The following is a 21,090-nucleotide window of genomic DNA, read 5'->3' as shown; positions in this document are numbered from 1 at the left end:
ATAAAGTAAAAAAACACATCTGTTTTTCTCACTGCAAATCCTAAAGCAAAGGAGGTGCTTGAAAATTAGGTGTTGAATGAATGACTGCCCCCTTGTCTTCTTCCTAGGTGTTTTATTCCTGCCTACCTAGAGGACTGGGTTGTTTGGATTTCAACTCTGATAATATTGTCTGATCTGCTGTAGGAGGTTATTGGCTTCTCACTGCATTCTTTCTTCACAAGTTTGAATCCCAAGGGTCACCTCCTACCAAGGTTTTGTTGTCCCCTCACTGTCATCCTTCAGATGTTCCCTGTTGATATAAATCATATTCAGTCACAGTTCACATCAAAGTCACCAGCTGCCAGTCACTGTGCTTTGCTTTTCTGTTCTCTCCTTTTAAGTATATTAGTTACAATTCTCCCCAAAACCGTACTTTTGTATTATCACCTCCATTTGATTGATGAAGAATCCAAGACATAGAGAGGTAAAACAACTTTTGCCTGGTAACAGCTCTTTGACCCCACGTAGTGTGGCTCCAGACTTAGAAGCACTAACCTGTGCTGCTTTAATGTGATGTGTCCTGTGTGAGTCCAGCACACACGCTAGGAGGGAGCACACACCACACAGAGTGAAACAGGAATCTGGCTCCGATGCTCTGATCTCAAAGCAGCCCGTGTGGCCCGTGAGCACAGGATAGCCTTCTTTCCCACAAGGCTTATCTTTACCTTTCCTTTCATCTTTCTTTTTCAGCTTTTGGAACTGGCATTTATTTTTAGAAACCATTACAGAGATGTTCACCCCAAGCCTGTATTTCTCCATTTTGCAACATAAATTTTTATGATATAATAAATATTTTGTTTCCCACATGCATTTTAGCCTTTGCCAACATGTATAAAAAGGGGGAAAAGATCTGTTCTATATAGATGGAAAAAATTTTCGTCCTCTTTGAATATGTGGAGTTTTGATCCTGGGGTCCTTCCACATTAGTGTCTGCAGGAAAAGTAGGAGGAGGTTGCAGCCAGCTCGGGACAGTTCTTAGAAATGGTTTTGGCTGTCTTTCCAAGTTGGGAAGAACTGGACGGATAGCAGACAACCATGTAACCCTGGGCAAAGGAGTTGACATTAGTTATCCATAAATTTGAGGTAAATACTAGGATCATTATTGGAATTATTGAAATACAATGTATAAAGCAGTTAGGATGGTGCCCAGCACATAATAAACATTCAGGTAGTGTTTGTTATTGTGGTTTGGTTATTTTTGTTGGTGATTGTGGCAGTAATTTTTAGTTAGCTCCTTGGTTTTAGAGGCTCCCTGAGCATAAGACTACTAGTTACACTTGAAAATTATACATCTTCTATACCTTTATCAAAGGAGAGGTTATTGAAAGACATCTAAAAGAATGATCAGAAAACTGGAAACAAATAAGTCTCCTTTTCAAATAGTTTGTATATCAAGGGCTTCTAAGAGTTGAACTTAAAAGATTCCCTATTTTGGCTTCTGCTGTGATGGGGTATCAGCCCAGGGATCATTGGTGGGATCATCCAGAACACCCTTCAGAAGAGAAACCGATCAGGGCTATAGCTCTATCCTCCTGGCTTGGCCAGCCAGTCAGTATATTCAGTGCAATCGCCTGACCAACTGTGGGCACCCAAATAAAGTCAAGTTGTTGATGTCAAAGGCTCCAACAGTGATCCTGCAAAACGCTGCTGGAGCCACCAGCTCGCTTCTGTCTTGGGCACCTACCTCTTTTTAAGTGCTACCTAGCTCTCACCACAACTTACCTAGCCAGGTGCAGGAGTTTTAAATAAACTTCTGTGATTAGTGATCTAATTAGGGACTCGGTGATTAGTTCAGTTTGCATGGAGGGTGATATAACATTGAGGGAAGGCATGAGTAGTTTTGGTTAATCGTAAGGAGAGAAAGTTCTTACTTACCCTTACTTACTTACCCATTACAGTTGGTAATGAGAGGGTAAGTCCTGGACACAGAGAGCTCCTACTTCCCTGCCATATTCCTGTTATCACATACAGTTCCTCATATTGTGGATATTCATGTATATGTTTGAGTCTCCCACTGGACTCTGAATTCCTTGGGGGAGAGGACTTCACAAGTACTATATTTGTCTCTCTCCAATGATGAGATTAGTGCTAGGCATAGAGGAAACACTCAGTGTATACCAGAGTGAGAGAGAAAAGTGGAGAGAGAGGAAAGAAGGGGCAGGTTCTAAGGTGGGTAATCAGTGAATAAATGATCCTTTTAGTTCCATTCATACTCCAGTTCTAAGAATGCAGAGAACTTTTTGTTGGCATTTCCAAGGCTTCTGCCTTGTCCCTGGTGCCCACATATGCTCACTGCCTTTCTGTGTCCCTCTGTCACAGGTCCTTTTGGTTAGATTAGATCCCCAGTATCACCCCTGACTCTGGTTATTGACTTTTCCATGTATCCTTACTTCAAAAGAACAGGAAAGTTAATTTCCAAAGAAACAGCTAACTTCATGCTTTCTATGCCTTTTAAAGCTTTTGCATGGAATCTCACCTATTTCTAATAACATAAAGATGTAACTTATTTTAGAAATATTCCTTCTGAGGCTTAATGTAGTAATTTTCAGAAAACAGCCTCCATCTCAACCTCTGTGCCTTTACCATGCATGTGCTCACTCTTGGCTTATAGCAGAAGAGAAAGTCTATGTTAACAAATTAAGTGGCACAGAGAATTCACCAAAGAATTCACCTCAAGAATTCACCGAATGTCAGTGCTATTCTTTTTGTGAAGACATTCTTTCAGAAGATAGGTATAAGTGTCAGGATACTGGTGAAGTATGGCTGGTGGGAAAGAATTTAGCTGTTTGAGGGGAATAAGGAGGGCATTGCTCCAGCTTAATGGAGACAACCAGAGCATCTCAGATAGAGAAATGGTGTGTGTGTGTTTCATTTAAGAAAGAAAGGAAAACAATTAAAAGGGATGTCAGACTTGGAGTTTTCCTAGAATGATAAGCATCAGTATGGAAGTGAGTTGGCTTGAATCCATTACCCCACAGGCTGAAATGACAGTGTTTTATAACTAGCATAGAACATACTTAGATAAGATACCTCAGTGCAGGAGCACTCCAGATTTTCTTTTAGGTATATTAGAAGGCTTTCAGATACTGTAGAATGGCTTTAGTCAGAGGAAGTAACATGGAATTAGTTCTTTCTTTATATGTAGAATGTACAGTGTATTCTGGGAGATGATCTTACACAGTGTTCTCAACCTGGCTGAGCATCAGATTGCTTTGTAAGAGCGCTCTGTCATACTTAAACCAGCAGTTACTTATTAGTCAGAGCCATCAGTTGTTAAATAACGAAAACTGAGCATAACTGATTTAGGCACTGTAGCAATTTAGAGGAAGGCTAATGGGGAGCCCACAGAATCTCCAGTTCTACAAACAGAATAAGGTCAGAAAACAAGGGAGATCAAAGAGAGGCTACTCAGCCAGAACATGGGCAGGACAAAGCCAGAGAACACAGGCAGGATGAGGCCACTGAACCAGTCCAGGAAGGATGTGGCCACCTTCCCCTATGTGGTCTGCCTGGACCTGGACTCGGCCATTGGCTGCCACTGCGATCTTCTGTTTCTCTGCATCCCTGTTCACAGGTTTTACATCCTGGCCAGGGGAAGCCAACTGGCCAGGCCAGCTGGGCACAGGAGTATCTGGCATGTACCAGTGCCTATAATGGCAGGCCAGCTCTGCCTGCCACTTAGAGTCTGAAGGGGGAAAGCAATTCAGGTGCTGGTCAGCCAAACAAATGACAGATAGCCAGTGTGATTGGTGCCGGCTGTCAGTCAGTCTTGTTAATCCCTGCCAGAGTCCAGTAATGAGCAGGTGATTATCACTCAAAATGCCAGCAGCTGCTGCCATCAGTTTGCTGCTGGTCGCTTAAGCATGTTTCCCTAGGGGTACATCACAGGCTCCAAATTATATGTGGATTAATGACTGAGAAATCATGTACCGTGTCTTCATCGGGTGCAGCTGGACATACAGACAGGGCTCCTCATTTTGTATTTTATATTTGGTAGGGATAGAGGTAGGCATGGGTGGGGAGGGGAGTAATAAGGCAAGAACAGTGAAGGGCGGTATCCTTTAGAGGTTTGTTTCAAATGGTCCAGTAAGAGTTCCAAGAACATGATTTCAGAATTCAAATAATCACACTGGCAGTTGGGCTTTTCTCTGTAGTTGGTGGAGAAACATAGGAGTTTGGCTCTAACTTTGGCAAGAATATGCTATGACATAGTCTTCTTGCCTGGGTTGATGACCCATCTCTGTCCTTTAATCAAAGTCAAAAGTCCATTTTTGACTGTGATTATTCTTTTTACATCATCTATTTAGTACTCTAGCTACCAGCTTAGTGGCAGCTCCAGACACTTGTATCCCTGCGGACAGGATTCGGGCAGATTTTAGGGATATTTACACACCTCTGGAGGCAATACAGCAAATGGTAAACAGCTATTTTTGTTAGGCGAAGGCAGACTGCTTCTGAGGGTCTAGATAGCAACTGAAAAAAATTCATTAGTTATAGTTTTTATGCATACAGTTTTCCAGCAGAGATGTGTACTTGCTCCAACAACATGTTACGAACTTCATTAGGAAAGAGCTTGTTAGCATTTACATCCTTTAATATAATAGATCTCAAAATCTAGAATTCTTTTTTTTTAAAGATTTTATTTATTTATTTATTTTAGAGAGGGAAGGGAGGGAGATAGAGATAGAGAGAGAGAGAGAGAGAGAGGGAGAGAAACATCAATGTGCGGTTGCTGGGGGTTATGGCCTGCAACCCAGGCATGTACCCTGGCTGGGAATTGAACCTGGGACACTTTGGTTCCCAGCCCGCGCTCAGTCCACTGAGCTATGCCAGCCAGGGCTTAGAATTCTTTTAAAAAAATCACTCAGGTCACCTAGAGCTATGGGGAGGAGTAGAGGCCTGGAACTCTCATCGTGAACATGTGCCCCAGTGGTTGGGACCATACTTTGAGATGCTGCCCTCTATTGTCTCATTCCTTTAGCACAGCCCAAGGCAGATGTGAACAAGCTGAAAACCTTTAAAAGCAAGGGCATACCTTTCAATGTGGTTTTCCACAAACTAAATCCCCTCATTTTCAGACATTTTATTTGGTTTTGCACACCTTTTTATATTGCATCAATTATGCTATTACAGTTGTCCCAATTTTTCCCCTTTGGCTCCCATCCATCAGCACCCCCCACTCCCTCAGGCAATCCCCAACCCTTAGTTCATGTCCATGGGTCGTACATATAAGTTCTTTGGCTTCTTCATTTCCTGTACTGTACTTGATATCCCCATGGCTATTCTGTAACTACCTCTGTGTACTTCTTAATCTCCTCACCTCTTCACCCATTCCCCATACCCCGCTCCCATCTGTCAACCATCAAAACACTCTCTGTATCCGTGAGTCTGTCTCTGTACTTTTTGTTTGCTTAGTTGGTTTTTTAGATTCAGTTGTTGATAGCTGTGTAGTTTATTGCCATTTTATTGTTCACGGTTTTGATCTTCCTTTTCTTTCTTAACTAAGTCCCTTTAACATTTCATATAATAATGGCCTGGTAATGATGAACATCTTTAGTTTTTTCTTGTCTGGAAGTTCTTTATCTGCCCTTTGATTTTAAATGATATCTTTGCTGGGTAGAGCAACCGTGGCTGTAGGTCACTGCTTTTCATAATTTTGAATACGTCTTGCCAATCCTTCTAGCCTGCAAAAGTTTCTTTTGAGAAATCATCTGACAGTCTAACGGGAACTCCCCTGTAGGTAACTAACAACTATTCTCTTGCTGCTTTTAAGATTCTCTCTTTACCTTTAACCTTTGGCATTTTAATTATGATGTATTCTTGGCATGGGCTTCTTTGCATCCATCTTATTTGGTACTCTGTGCTTCCAGGACGTGGATGTCTATTTCCTTCACCAAATTAGGGAAGCTTACTTTCATTATTTTTCAAATAGATTTCCAATTTCTTGCTCTTTTCTTCTCTTTCTGGCACCCCTATGAAGTGAATGTTGGAATGCTTGAAGTTGTCCCAGAGGCTCCTTACAGTTTCCCTTTTTTTTTGTTTTGGATTTTTCTTTCTTCTTGTTGTTCTGATTGGTTGTTTTTTGGTTCCTTATGTTTCATATCATTACTTTGTCAGCTTCATCTGTTCTACTGTTGATTCCCTGTAAATTGTTTTGTATTTCTGTTAGTATTTCCTCTATTTCTGTCTGTGTCTTTTCTATGCTGTTGGGATCCTCACTAAATTCCTTGAGCATCCTTATAACCCGTGTTTTGAATTGTGCATTTGACAAATTGCTAATCTCCATTTTGTATAGTTTTTTCTTTTTGTGGAGTTTTGCTCCATTCTTTCATTTGGGCCATGTTTCTTTGTTTCCTCATTTTGGCTACCTCCATGTGGTTGTTGCCATGTATTAGGTGAAGCTGCTATGACTCCCTATCTTGGTAGCATGGCCTAATGTAGTAGGTGTCCTGTAGTATCTAGTGGCATGGCCTCGTATATCGACCAAGCTGGGTAATCAAGGTGTGCCCTTCATGTGGACTGAGTACAACTTCCTGTTATAGTTGAGCCTTGATTGCTGTTGGCATATCAATGGGAAGGAATTGGCCAGGCCAGCCAGCTACAAGGACTGACTATGGCCACTGACCACCAATCTCTGTGGAGGATCCACTGTGCAGGAAAGGGTGGTCGTGTTTCAATGTTGTCTGTAGCTGTCCACTGGGTGTCCACTGTAGCTGTCTGGGGTTTCCCAGGTGGTGCAGGCCAGGGTCAGCCACCACCTGTTCTGCCTAAGACCACCCAGCATGAGCTACAAAGCAGTCTGCATATGGCTGCTACTAGTCCTGGGCTTGGAGGTTCCTAGGTAAAGCCAAACTGAGATCCAAAGCTGGCTGCTGCTGATGTCAAGCCTGGGGCTGCTTAGCCAGAGGTACAGGGGTGGCAGCTTGCTGAGGTTGGTTGGTGTTTATTTGAGAGGATTTATGAAGATGTGAAGCCTGAGCCAAGACCAGCCACTCATATGGAAAAGCCACTGTTGACAGCTTGGGTAGGTCAGAGCCTCAGGGATTATCCAGGGTGGGGCAAACAGTGTTAGTCAGGGTGGTGGAGTCTCAGATATGGCACCACCCTGCCAGCTCTGTGGCTCTGTGGGGGAAGAACTCAGAAAAGGAACAATGGCCTCTGCCCACCTTTCTGTCTGGGAAGAAAGCTGTCTCCCAGCTCTTATCCTGATACAAGACATTTCAGTTCCTCACCATGTGCCACTGGTGCCTTTCAAGTTGCTACCCTGGTGTTAGAACTCGGAGTGATTCCTTGTGTGAGCTTTTTAAGATGAACTGCTTGGGACTCCAGCATTTCTTCCATCAACTCAAACCCCTCTGTTTTTTTATACCCAAGAGTTATGGGGGCTAATCTTCCTGTCACTGGAACCCTGGGCTGGGGGATTCTGGTGTGGGGCTGGGACCCCTCGCTCCCAAGATATCCCTTCCAAATTTTTATCCACCACACGTGGGTGTGGGACCAGCCCGTTCCACATATCCACCCCTCCTAACAGTCTGGATGGATGTAGTTTCTTTAGTTCCTTAGTTGTCAGACTTCCATCCAACTGGATTTCTGATGGTTCTGAGTGATGGTTGTTCTGTAGTTTAGTTGTAATTTTGATGTAGTTGTGTGACGAGGCAAGCCATGTTTACCTATGCCTCCATCTACCACACCTTTTATTTTTGATAAAAAACTTTTTTTCCACATGAAAACTTACCCAGAACCCCAGTCTATAAAGCATGAGTTCTGTTCTGGTTAAAGTGACTCTAGGGGCCAAATCTGATGTACTCTGCATGGATTTCAGCCCTTTTAAGGACCCAAGAGGCCCCACCCCACAGAGCTGTGGAGTCAGGGGGACAGGCCTCCAAGCATGGACAAGCCTATCCGCAGGTTGGGGAACTAGATACTGTTGACTCCTCTAGTGTCTCACACAGGCAGGTGGTCAGTGAATAGATATTAGATTAGTGATTGTGACAGTTTTGAGGACACCCGCAGCTTTTGCTTTGGAGGGATCAGGGATACCTAAATATCAAACCTTTCAACTTCCTCATCAGCTGATATGTTCCTGGTTCCATTTCTGTTTAAATGTGTTATACTCCATGTAGCTATAAAAAGTTTCTAGGAAACTCCAAGTTCGATACAGCTGGTGAATTGAAACCATTTTTCTATGGAGGAAACTAGATGTTACAAAAATAACTCTTTTGTGTTTTTCTGTGAGTGCCTTAAATCTGTTTAGAAAGTAGATGGGATTTAAGTAATGGATAATACTCATTAAATGAAGTTATATGCAAGTCAGATATGTCCTCTTCCAGCTAAAGGACTTGGCAAAGGGTGAGAAGGCAGCCATCATGACAAAGAATAATGCCTCCAGGCAGTGCAGGGGAGGGGAGTCACAGAACAAGTTTACATTATACTGCTGGTTGGTTATATTTCTCTATTTTCCCACTATGAATAAAGAAAAAAAGGAGATGTAAAAATAAGAATGTTGAGAAAGGAAACTGAAGTATCTTCCCTAGATTTTGATATGGAAGAGTAAGAATTGGTCTAGAGCTTTGGGGCTGATAGAGAGCAAAACGAGGCTATGGCTGAGCCAGGAGTTCTTTGAGGCCAGGCCCTTCTGGCCAGATTAGGGTTCGTTGTGGTTAAAGTGTCACTGACAAATAGTAAGAAAAACATCAAGCAGTATTTCAGGCATTTAGTTTTCAAACACCTTTCAGTAAAAAGAAGTGGTTTTTACTTGTCAATGTTGCATACATTTAGTTCATTAATAAAGCTATACCTTTGTGACAAATACCTCAAGTAAACTTTATGCTTTGCTTAGGCCACATTTCTGTGGCCATCGCCACACTGTAGTAGCATGGTACCTAAAATTGCAGGTCAGGATTGTTTAGGAGGGTTATTTTAAATGTTAGAAACCTCCATTGAAGGGTAAGTCTGTAAAACTAAGGACCTAACTCTCTCACTTAATGGTGGTTTTTGGTGGATGAGGAAACTGGAAGTGAAGCCTCCATTATTCCCTAAGGCCTTGACTTATCTCTGTTGGGATTGAAGAAGGGCCCAATAAATAGAACTTATCCTCCTCAAGGAAAAGCAATGTAGAGAGACAACAAAATCCAGATTTGCAGATGTAAAAAATCTCCTTTATTACAAATAAAGTAGATAGTGTAGAGCAGGGGTGTCAAACTCATTTTCACCAGGGACCGTATCAGTCTCGTGGTTGCCTTCAAAGGGCCGAATGTAATTTTAGGACTATATAAATGTAACTACTCCTTAACAGTTAAGTGAGAGCTTGGCTCTGCTGCTGGGTAGAAACAAGGTGCCGGGCTTGAATTCAGCCTGCGGGCCTTGTGTTTGCCACCGGTGCTGTAGAGTGTGGCTTGTGGCTGCAGGCAGACAAGTTTCCTAATATTTGACTGGAGAAAAGGACAGGCCTCCTAGGGATGCCACTAGCTCCTTTCTGGGAAAGGAGCAGAGCAGAATGAGTTCTCTGCCCAGAGGGTGGCTCCAAAGAGAAGGGTAAAGTGAGGGGTTAAGACAGAGACACACATGTCCTGGCTCACAGCCCCTGGGTATCTCAGCACATTTTTTACAGTGCCCCTAGACCAAAAGAAATAACAAACAGTTCCATCTATTAAGTTAGTTAGGTCTCCACAACTCAATAGGAGTGGTAAGCTAGGAGTCTGACAAGTGTCCTGTGCTTCTCCTGAAAATATTCCACAGAGCCCCTGTGTGTCTGGTATGGCACCTAAGGCACTGTGGTTCATAGTTTGGAAAATACAGTCTCCTTCAGAACTCAAAAATAAAATTAAGTCACTTCTTATTCTCTTAGTAGAGTGAATGAATGAGGGAGTAGAAAAAATTCTGGGAGCATCACCCTAATGGAGCTTCTTCCACAGGGAAGAAAACTTTAGGAAAGGGCAGAAACATACTCTTGTCCCAAAGTGTCACCAAAGTATCCAGGTTTCAGCTCAGAGTTATCCCAGAGTTAATGTGACTCCCAACCTGGGAGATGGGACAGTGTGCGTAATACTTAGAAGCTCAACATTTCAATTTTCTTAATACCACACATATATCAGGAAGAGAAATGGAAAATGAGGTGATAACCCCAGGGATGCAGGTAGACTACCACATTTCTGTAGCCTGCCCTATATAACCACATTTTAGTTTTGCATGCCTGAAGGCAAATATTATGAAGAATAAACTTGTTTTCACCGAACTAAGTTAGATACAGACTGTCACTTCTACAGAGCCTCTGGGCATAGTTTTTTTTCTTTGCCCATAGCTCTAAATGGAAGCAAAGCCTATAGAGAGAAAAATGAATAGCTGAGCTTTTCATGTCTATTTTGATCCTGACAATGAAATGGCCACTCCATTATAATGCAAGACTTCTATTAATAATGAAAAATAATATATGGTGGATTTCTAATCATAAACAACTAAATATTTTCTGTGTATTCCTGTCATTATACCACAGAACCATGCCCTGGCTGCATTTATAGCTTGATTGGTCAAGTGTGCATTTCAGTTAGTCAGACTTGCCTCATCAGTGCAACAGCACGATTAGCAAAACATGAATTGTTAAACATCCAAAAAAACTTACCAAAGAAGTTAAGTATTTAATTTCTTTGTGCTAAAATTTCATTGTGCCAAACTGAGCACATAAATTTAAGAGCTTGCAACATGTCAATGAGAATATTTTACTGTTTTGCCTGTATAACAATATACCTCCTCTACCTGACCTCGAAAAAAAAAAGCACCTTCCAGGATGAAGTGCTAGGAGATTTGCTCTGAATTACTGCCTTCAGAAGAGGCAATGTTGAGTAGAACACCTGATGTGAGAAGACTGGGTATGCCTGTCACCACCAAGTGGGCTAGTCACTCAATGGGAGATGCTGGCAGAAGAACGCCTGTTGGGGGAGGTCCAGAGCTCTTCTGAAGAGGCCTGCCGCACAGGACAGTGCCCCAGCCTCGCCTGCCATGCTACAGACACTTCCTGTGTTCCCTTTTCTTTGCACCTTCCTCAGGGACTACCAGCTGCTGTCTCACTCTGCTTCTTCTCCCACCCCATTTCGATCTGGGTGTCCTCAGCTCTTGTTATTCTATTCAGCTTCACTCCTCCAGTGGTCACCATAACTTACAGGAGCTTCCTCAGAGGCTCAGGTTCCTTGTCAGTAAAATGGGGGGTAATTGATAACCTCTGCCTACTTCGTACAGTGATTATGAGGCTCAAATGAAATGTATGTTAAAGCATTTTGTTAACTGCAAAATGCTACATAAATGTCATGTGTTATAAATCATTAGCTGGTCTATTCCTCAGCTAAAGCATTTTTATGTATATTTTACTCACCCTCTGAACAATTCTTTGTCAAGTAGCAAATGTAAATGCTGCTGTTTTTTCTGCATGGATTATGGTGGTTCTTTTGCAACTTTATGATGTAGGCTGAATCTTTAAGTACTCCTTTGGCTCATATTGCTTTCCCTGAACACCCATGCAAGATCATAATCCATAAAACACAGAGGCAATAACTCCTTTTAATTGCCAGGAGTTCATCATTTGCTAAGTTCTAACTGCAGTCACTTAGACACTTGTCTTGAAAAGCCTGTCTCTGTGTATTCCATAGAGTCGAGACTGTGTGAAACTGGGCCCTCCTGCCGAAGGTGAAGTCATTCAAGTCAAGTGGCCTGATGGCAAACTCTATGGGGCAAAATATCTCGGATTGAATGTGGCCCACATGTACCAGGTGAGTGTTGCCCGGTGTCTGATGCTTGATGAGATGGACAGGAGGAGCCAGAGGGCAGAGAGTATATCCAGTGTGCTACTGAGCAATAAGTGATATCAATATGGGGTACCTCTTAATTTGTAAAGGAGGCAATGATTGATGTCTGATGACCCAGGTATTAGAGTTTGTTACCATGTCTGACACTGGAAAACCCTAATGACATTTGATGAGTGGTAAGGACAGTTGTTAGGCTGTAAAAATAAGCAACTGGATGCAAGGCTACTTCCTCTGTTTTCATCGTATAGGGAGAGACTAATTTATCTCACCATGAGCCAAGATGATGGTGTCTGTACATGAGCCAGTAGCCCCTGAATTTGTGGCATTGCCTGAGAGACATGGCCCCCATTGGGCATCTCAGCAAACCTAAACCAATGGTGCAGATGTGGCCAGTTATACACCCAAACTTAAAGGGGTGCTGTTTAATGAAAGTACAGCTACCAGTTGCATGTTCTGCTCACGAGAGGACTCTACATTTTATTGAAGAGTATACAAATAAAAAAATGAATTTCATCCCTATCAAAAATAAGAATGGCATAAGCTTTAACAAGAAAACAATATGGGTAGCACATGTACATTTATATTCCTTTACAGAGACTTTAAAGAAGGACAAATTTATTAAAATCAGTATTCTGTAGTATTTTCAGTAACACAATGACAGAAATCAACATTCTCAGGCTAAGTAGTATAGTAAAACAGGAAGATTGAAGTAAAAGGAGAAAAAGCAAGAAGGTTCAGGCCTGTTTAGTTAAAAAAATTGAAAATAAGACTGCCAATTTCAGCAGAAAAGTTGTTCAAAGGCCAATGAGGGACAAGGACTTAAATGGAAGAGTACATTGTAAGACACTGCATCAGGAGCTGGAGCACAGTGTAATTACAAGTGTTCAGAGAAGTTGGAAAAACTTAGAGGAAAACATTTTGTAAAGTCTAGAAAAACCTGAAAAGAGTGGGGAGAGGAATGAATAGTGTGTGTGTGTGTGTGTGTGTGTGTGTGTGTAGGCAATTTTTCCCTTGGTGTTGGTGGCAATGTTAAGTTGCAGGTTCGGGTCATTTATAATAGGGTGTATATTGGAGCTTCTTTACATCAGAATGTCCAAAAGTAGACAAAAATCACAAGGTAGGTTGAGAATATGGGAGACTCCTAGAAAAGAAGCATTATTACATCATTCAGAAGAAAGTAATTGCATTTAATTAAACAATAAATGCAAAAAAGAAGCATCTCACATGTGGCAAAGCTATTTGCTACATGAAAAGTATAATAATATGAACATGTTGAAATTCAGTCTAATTAGTAATCAGTGTGTTAGCTTCAGTTGAATTTATGATGGACTGTCAACATAGAACCATGAGCATATTTATAGACATAATGAAAAAGTTAAGACTAATATTAAAATTGTCTCTCAAGTACAAGCAGTTTAAAATTCCTCATTAAACTGGTGGCCTTTTGAGATTATTTTGTGTTTTGTGTCTAATTATTCAACCTTGCCGTTGAGTAGGCAAAGACATTTATAAAAATAGACATAACTAAAATACCTACTATACAGTGATAAAAATCCTAAGCATGTGTATTTTTGGACCCTTATAGTAGCACTAGGTGTCTTTTACTCTTATTTTACAAATGAGGGCAAAAAGGATCATTGAATTTAATAGTTTGTTTAAGGGTACACATCTGGTAAAGGGAAAGGCCAGAATTTTCTCTCAGTTCTGTCCCAACTACAGTTAACAACCCTCCCAGATTGCTAGGGACGATCCCTGATTTTAGCCCTGAGTCCTGCATCCAGGAGACCCTTGAGTCCTGGGCAAACCAGGACAGTTGGTCACCATAGCATACTTCCCTGTTTGTTTTATAATTACCCTTTTCTCTTGTAGATTTTTCAAATAATCTAAAACCAAGAACGGTAGGCACAGGTGGTTCTAGCTGTGTTATCAGATTGTGTAAGTGAGATGACACCTTGGCCTAATTAAATATTACAGAAACCATTCTGCTAAAACAAGGCCAGAAGAAAAGCGTTCTCTCCTCAGCCTTCTGAGTGTAACAGGGAGAGCTGGCCTGCGACTGAGACCTGATTCCACCCTGCTGTTTCAGCTCAGTCAGATGTGAGTGGGGCATGGATGATAAGTAACTACGTATTTTGTTATAATAGTTTTTAAACTCCAGCATATTTTTATTAACACAGCTCAGCTCCATGGTTTAACTTAACCTTTTAACTACAAGTACTAGCATGCTCTTATTTCTTAAAAGTAAAGCATTCGGACAAACAGACAAGTTAGGGACTTTAAAGATATTCTGAGTGGTTCAGAGTTAGAGCATGTTCGGAATTCTACCGTTTGCATCCCTTTCGTCATTTTCCCCTGAAAGAGTTACACTTGAGGTTAAACCTGAACCAAGAACAATCCCTTCATGATGAATTTCCCCTGGATGCCCTACATTTCTGTTAACCAGCATCACACCCTTTTCTCTGAAAATTCCTAAAATGTTAGAAAAAAATTGATTCTGAAATTATTGCTCCCATTTGATTAGCTTACAAAGTTTTTAAGCATTTTCATTTGAGGTGGTATTTTTGCACATTAGTGGTTTAATTGTTATGTGGGTGAGATGTGGGATTTTCCTGGTCATTTGGTTCAATTTGACAAATGTGAGTCCTGAACATTAAAGCTCTGTAAGAACTTGCGATATTATTTTATCTGAGAGGATTGTTATATCATCATTTCTTTCTCATAGAGAAACAGCTCTCCCTCTATATCATCAGAACCTCATAAAGGAACATCCGGTACTGTTAGGCTTAGCCTGTCTTAAATTGGCCACATCTCAGGTTTTGAGAAATCCCTTGAGCAGCAGCTACTTTTCTTTTTGCTTTGGGGGGTAAAGTGTCCATATCACATATTCCAAGACAGTCATTTTCAAGAATTTCAGCTTGTTTGAAAACATAGTTTGTTCTTAGTTTGATAAGGGAAAGACCCTTCCTTCCTGGGCTGTTGGCTGATTCCCTTGTTTGTTCTGCTTCACCGTTTTTTTTTCTTTTTTTATGTCACTAACTGGAACACTGAAAAAAGCGGTCAGTGTTTGTTTGTTTTTTCATATATTTCACGATGTTTTATTTTTCATAAGGTTGAATTTGAAGATGGATCCCAGATAGCAATGAAGAGAGAGGACATCTACACTTTAGATGAAGAGTTACCCAAGAGAGTGAAAGCTCGTTTCGTAAGTGCTGGCACAAGCCACTCAGGGATCTGCCCTGTGATTCCCTAATCCTCTCCCAGCGGGAAACATGCTTAGGCCTCTGGGTTGATTTTGAAGAAAGTCATTGCAACTTTTCCCTTATTGAAACCTATTGAATGCAAACCTCAAATTTCACCCAAATCAGGGAAACCAGTGTTGGTTCCTTATTTTTTTTCTAATGATGCTTCTTTGTGTTAACATTTAATGGCATACACAGTAGTTGTTGAAGGTGTGCTCTGTCCATGCAAGGCACTGTGAGCATACAGAGATACCAGCAAGGCATTTACGGTCTTGTTAGTAGAAGCAACAGTAAAAGAAAGCTTTCAGTAGTAGATTACAGGGGACTCACTCAGCATAAGTGACTGTCTACTTTCCTGTAGCTTTAGCATATATTGATTAACTTGTCTGCCTTCTGTTTTACATGTAACAAAGACCTAAAAACCTCAATAACTTGTCTGTCAGAAGTTTGTTAATGTTTATGTCAGTTCACAATTAAAATAAGCTCTCACTTTTATAACAAAAGAAATAAAGAAAGCCCAAATGCTAGTTGTGTGAATAATGCTAAAGCAGTGCAGTAAAAAAAGAAAGTGCTATTGGTTTCGAGCCCAGCACATACCATTAAAAGACAAATAAACATGGAAAAATAATAAAAACTGAAGTCGTTAAAAAATATAATTCACAAAACTTAGTTTTCATTATTGTATCATAAAATATTTAGTGGACCCTGAAATGAAGTCAGGTTTACTCATTTAGAATTTCATTCTGCTGCATCTGCAAAATGATAAATACTGAGCAGGGAAATTTTAATGAATGGGATTTTTCTGACTGAAATGAAAATTCTTTTCTGAATAAGTAATACCCTTAGTTTTAGTTAGTTGCTTCTACTAACAAGATTGTGCATGCTTATGATACACTTTTCTGCAGTGATAGAGTTACTGTAGATTGATTTGGAAAAAAACCATGGGTTTTCTTAAATGTCCAGATGTATATTTAGTTCCTTTTCCATCAGGTGGGATCCTGAGACTAGGCAATTGCATCACATGTGAACTGACTTTCCTTTTAGCTGCATCCCCGACAGGAAGTTACTTCAAAGTGAAATAGCCAAGAGAAGAGTGATAGTAACCATAGTGACACCCACCCAGAGGGCACATAGGAGACCACATGCCTGACAATAGATTAACCACTAGATGACAAACTGCAGAGAAAGAAAAAAATCAGATACTTTTTTTGTAAAGACATCAGCTAAATCTTAACAAATCTAAAAAACTGAGTAACTTGTCAGTGTTCTAGGTCTTAAAATCTGTTGAGAACAACTTTTCATTTGAAGATGCTAGAGATAGCTGCCTCTCATTCTGTGCACCTGTCTTCCATGGTTTCCTCCTCCTCTCCCTTCTCCTCTTTCTTTTTTTTTTTAATTAAAAAAACCCTTTTTTTTTTTTAATTGTCCAGAGATTTTGAGGATGGGAAATGGAGTAGGGATCCCTCTGGAAGTCTGTCAGGTCTTTGACTTTCTAACCCATGTACCATTAACCATCTTATGAGCCTGGCCTGGTGGATTTCACATACTATTACTTAATCATTATTAAAAGAAATCTTTCTGCTTTCTCCTGTGAGGTCACAATCTCTTTGTTCCACATTAGACTTTTCTACAATATCAGGATACCTTCTCATGTAGCTTTATTTGAACTCAGCTCCTGAGTTTTCTAAGGTCCATTTCTCTGAACGTTTACACCAAATCCAACCTTCCTTCTTTAAATTTCTAGAGGAAAAAATGTTAATTAAGAAAAGACAGTGAAAAATACATTTTATATATATAGTCTGAATGTAACCTGTTATGAAACAGTTGACCCTAGTAGAAAATTTCTTCAGAAACAAAGGTTCACGGTTGCTAAATGCAGCTTGTCCCCTCTGCTTTTACTGAGTTGAAGACTTAGGCGCTCCCGTTGTGGCAGACTGGCTTTTCCTTCAGGTTGGCGTGTAACGCTCTGGCTTGTGGTTAGTCTGTCTATGACTGCTCTTTTTTTTTTCCAGTTGGCAAAACAAAACTAATTGGAAAACTCATTGATGGAAGATATTTATAGCTAGAGAAATCTCTCTTGTGTGTTTTAAGCAGGGGTGAGTTAGCAGCCCTCGCTGGGAGGCCCCCATGTTTTAATGACTGTGCTCACCCAGACACACGCTGACTTGGAGAGAAATTTTTCAAAAGAGTCAGCAGTCCACCTCGGTGATTGTGCTGGGTTCTATGCCACTAACTTCAGAAACAGCCCCATTACTTTTTATTGTCTCACAGAATAACCATAGCAACGGTGCATAATTAACTACAGAGAAGAAGAGCTACTGGTAAATTGGTTTTATTATTGTGTTTGAGGGGCTGAGTTGTCTCTTCCACACTGTGGCAACACCTTCATGGATGTTTTATTTTCTCCTGTGATAACTTTAGCATTTACAAGAGGGAAAGGTCACTCAAAGGAAGTACTTCGCCAAGAATAAATGAAACAAAAACTGTTTTCTCCCAGTGGCAGAGGGTGCCCACTAACCCGCAGCCTTCCCTGGTGAAACCAGGTCGTGTCTGGGGGAGCCCTGGAGGCAGCCTGTTCACCTGGATAATCGTCTCTAGCTGGCAGGGAACGTGCCCAGTTGTGTACTTGGGTCCACTTTTTAGTTTTCAAGTTTCTTTGCAACTATTGCATTGTTTACCTCTTCTTCACGACTGACTATGTGTTTTCAAGCCCTGAAAGTTAGACCGTGTTGCCTCTGTCACCAACCAGGGGAGGCAGCCTCAGTGACACAGTAAGATGCACTACACGTTGGAGTTATTGTGGACTTTGCCTGAGCATAACAGAAAAAGCCAACATGCCTTCCCCCAGCTAACACTTACTGAGCAGTGACCGAGGGCTGGGCACATTGCCTGATGTTGAGAACATGTAAAGTCTGGTACTCAGTCCCTCATCACCTCACCCTCACCGTGGTGATTGGGTTAGGAAACCCCTGATGGGGAGAAACTTACCTGCCCCTCATCCCTGCCATTGTCCTCATTCCACCACATTAACATGTAAAGTGCTATAGAAGCCCAAAAGAAGGGCCCTCAAATTTGCCTGTGGCAGAGAAGATGGAATATCTCCCATGCAGAGGAGGCAGTGCATCTAAAGACAGAAATGCACAAGAGAGCCAGTAGTGTGGCAGGGACCTACAAACCAGTCAGTCTGACTGGAGCATGGGGCAGGATTCTGCTAGGTTATGAAGGACCAGCCTAGGGAGGTGGGATGTGATCTTGAAGGCAGTGGGGCTATTGAAATATTATAAGGTTGGGTGTTATTTAGTCAGAAAGTTTATAGAGAATGGTCATCTCCTGGTTCTACAGAAAATAGCCGGTGTGTGTGTGGGGCGGGGTGTAGCATTTGTTGCAATGCTTTAGAAGAGGAATTGTGAGGACCTGCACCACAGGGTCAGTAGAGTTAAAGAAAAAAGGATGGAGGGCTTTATTCTTGTAGGAGGGGGGTCCTTGACAGGCTGGGGGCAGGGGGTAGTTTACAGTGACTTTTAGGTTTCTGATCAGTGTAGCTAGATGGATGGGAAGAGTTGTGCCATTTATGAAATATAGTCAGGACAGCAATGGGGAAGGAAAAACTTGAGTTCAATGGTACAGGTTGATTTGAAGTGCCTCTAAAATAAGAACTCCGAGATGCCTACTAGGCCATTGGATATGTGGGCTTGAGCACAGGAGGAGGTCTGGACTGCAGTGACAGATGTCAGCATCACAGGAATAGATGCAGGAATTGAAGCTGTGAATAGTGGGTGCAAAGACACCAGGTACATATGTGGAAAGAAGGTCACATGCAAAATCCCGGGAACATTAGAGGTTAGCAAATAGTTAAAAGGGGGAACCCCTGAGACATCCACAGTGAACAACCAGAGGAGGTGGGGATACAGGAGGAGGGGCTTATGACAGGAAAGAGTGTTGAGCAATAATTGGGTGACAGAAGAGGCAGATAGTTTTAGGATAGAAAAGTGTCATAGGAACTAGGAAATGAGCAAGGACAGTTTCAGGGAGGTTGTCAGGGCAGGGGCCCAGAGTAAGTAGGAATAGGAGTGAGTTAGAGATGACTGTTGACAGATTCCTGAAAAATCTGTGTGGGCAGGAGCCAGAGGGAAGACGGAGAGTGAGGGAGATTTAAATGGGAAGACTTCAGTCCCGCCTGTGTTGGGGAAAGTCCCTGGGGGTTGGAGATCTTGAAGAAAGAGGCTCTGGATGGAGGCAGGAGACTGGAGTGGGCAGGAAGGTTCCAGAGCCACCTGTGTGGGGCCCTTCCATCCTGGGCTGGTGACCTGTCTCTGGCACCCCATCTCCTGCTGTCTGGACCAGATCTTTGTACATTCTTGTCATGTCAAATGCCATGCCCTTCTGCAATGTAACACTGGCTAATTTTAGTCCACAGCCTCTGATATGCGATTTGAAGACACATTTTATGGAACAGACATAATCCAAGGGGAGAAAAAGAGACAAAGAATGCTGAGCTCCAGATTTAAGAATGAATACGTGGATGACCCCGTGTACCGCACTTTTTTGAAGAGCTCTTTCCAGAAGAAGTGCCAGAAGAGACAGTAGTCTGTGTGTGCTGCTGCAGGACACAGAGCAGCTTGGGCCAGAGAGGGAAGGCGAGGGGACAGCCATGGGCTGTGCTGTGTGTCCCGCAGCGGGTGACAGAGTGGCTCTGACTGGAAAACTAGGCTTCCCGGGGTGTGGTAACCCAAACCACAAAATACACACGGTATTCATTGGATACAACAACCTGGAGTCATCCCCTGCTCTTGCTTTCACTTGCGAGCCATTGTCTTTTATGATCCCAAAGGATTTTTCTAAGTGAAAGGAAATAATAGTGAATCACCCACCAAAAAAGCCACTGCCAGAGGAGATGGGTCACCAAGTGTGGCTTAGGCCCCTAGTCAGGGAACGCCCCTCCCGGCCCAGTGGTGGGATCCTCAACACCCAGGTGGGAGGGTGATAATTTATATATTTTCCACAGTCAGGGAAGGACTCTCACTTATTTGTTTCAAATAGCATTTTTTATAAAACATTTTTAAAGCGCAGTGGCATGTATGGTAATGAGATTTACCCGTGTGCTATCTCTATTTCCCTTGTACAGAACTTTTGCATTTTTTTATATCCCTATTGTTTTCGACTGTGATGAAAACTAAGTTGCTGGCCTTTGTGAGATTTTTGGCTCTTGAGAAAGAATTCTTATGAACTGTATGGGAATTTTATATATTTAAAGAGGGAAATCTGGGGCTGTTATTTTTAAACACTTTTTTTCATAATACATATTCTGAGTAGATATTTATAAAATGTTTCTTTCATTATGTGTTTGTAAAATTAGAGTTTAAATAAATATGCTTTGATGCATAATTTTGAATTAATATGATTTTTCCTTTTTAAAACAGCCTGAAAATGTACTAGTGTTTAAAAATAAAGATTTCCATTTTCTCCAGTTCTGTCTTCTGACTTGCTTATTCATCTTGGTTTCAACCAATAGAAAGACAAGTTTTATTTGGGAGCTGGCCATCAAGAGATGCTGGCACACAGGTTTGTCAGACCCTCCTCTTCCCATGGACTTTTGTAAATCACTGTGGACAGAGGGCCGAACATTTATGGCATATCATTGGGGTAAAGGCTCTGCTGCATGCCTGCAGTGTCAGTGGGAGTGCTTTCCTCAGCTCCTTCATCTAGGCTGGAAGAAATCTGAGCTCCTGGAGTCTGCAGCTCTTTTCCTCCCAGGTTTCTAGGTCCTCAGTTACCATTAGAAGAGACTGTATGGATCCTCCCACCCCTCCACCCACTTTATGGAGGATGAGTCGGAAATAGGCAGGCAAGGGATAGCCCAAGGTCACACAGTCCCCAGTAATGAATGCTTCAGTGAACTGTGGCCACAGGGATGCTGCGCAACAGCTGCGAAATCTGTGGCCTGTGCAAGAAGCACTTCTTTCGCTTAGGAGTCTGTAGATTGGTGGATCCAGGCTGGGCTTGGCTGGCAGCTCTGC

At 41.8% G+C, this 21,090-nt stretch overlaps 1 protein-coding gene across 6 annotated transcripts in view; it reads left to right on the top strand.

Moving 5' to 3' along the window:
* Positions 1-20,458, top strand: part of KDM4C (lysine demethylase 4C) — a 383,617-nt gene extending 363,159 nt beyond the window's left edge. For 4 of the 6 annotated variants that reach the window (XM_036021651.1, XM_028507295.2, XM_036021648.1 and 1 more), the window contains 3 exons: positions 11,679-11,798; positions 14,944-15,036; positions 19,484-20,458. In XM_036021651.1, the coding sequence (XP_035877544.1) occupies positions 11,679-11,798; positions 14,944-15,036; positions 19,484-19,660 (390 nt within the window). In that variant the 3' untranslated portion in view covers positions 19,661-20,458. Of the gene's footprint in view, positions 1-11,678; positions 11,799-14,943; positions 15,293-15,322; positions 16,817-19,483 lie in introns of those variants that run through there. The other 2 variants (XM_036021647.1, XR_004902186.1) reach the window with 2 other exon arrangements.
* The last annotated feature ends 632 nt before the right edge of the window (positions 20,459-21,090 follow it).

Source organism: Phyllostomus discolor, chromosome 3 (assembly GCF_004126475.2).
Source record: "Phyllostomus discolor isolate MPI-MPIP mPhyDis1 chromosome 3, mPhyDis1.pri.v3, whole genome shotgun sequence".
In the NCBI taxonomy this organism is placed as follows: domain Eukaryota; kingdom Metazoa; phylum Chordata; class Mammalia; order Chiroptera; family Phyllostomidae; genus Phyllostomus; species Phyllostomus discolor.
This window is presented reverse-complemented; position numbering and strand designations above follow the sequence as displayed.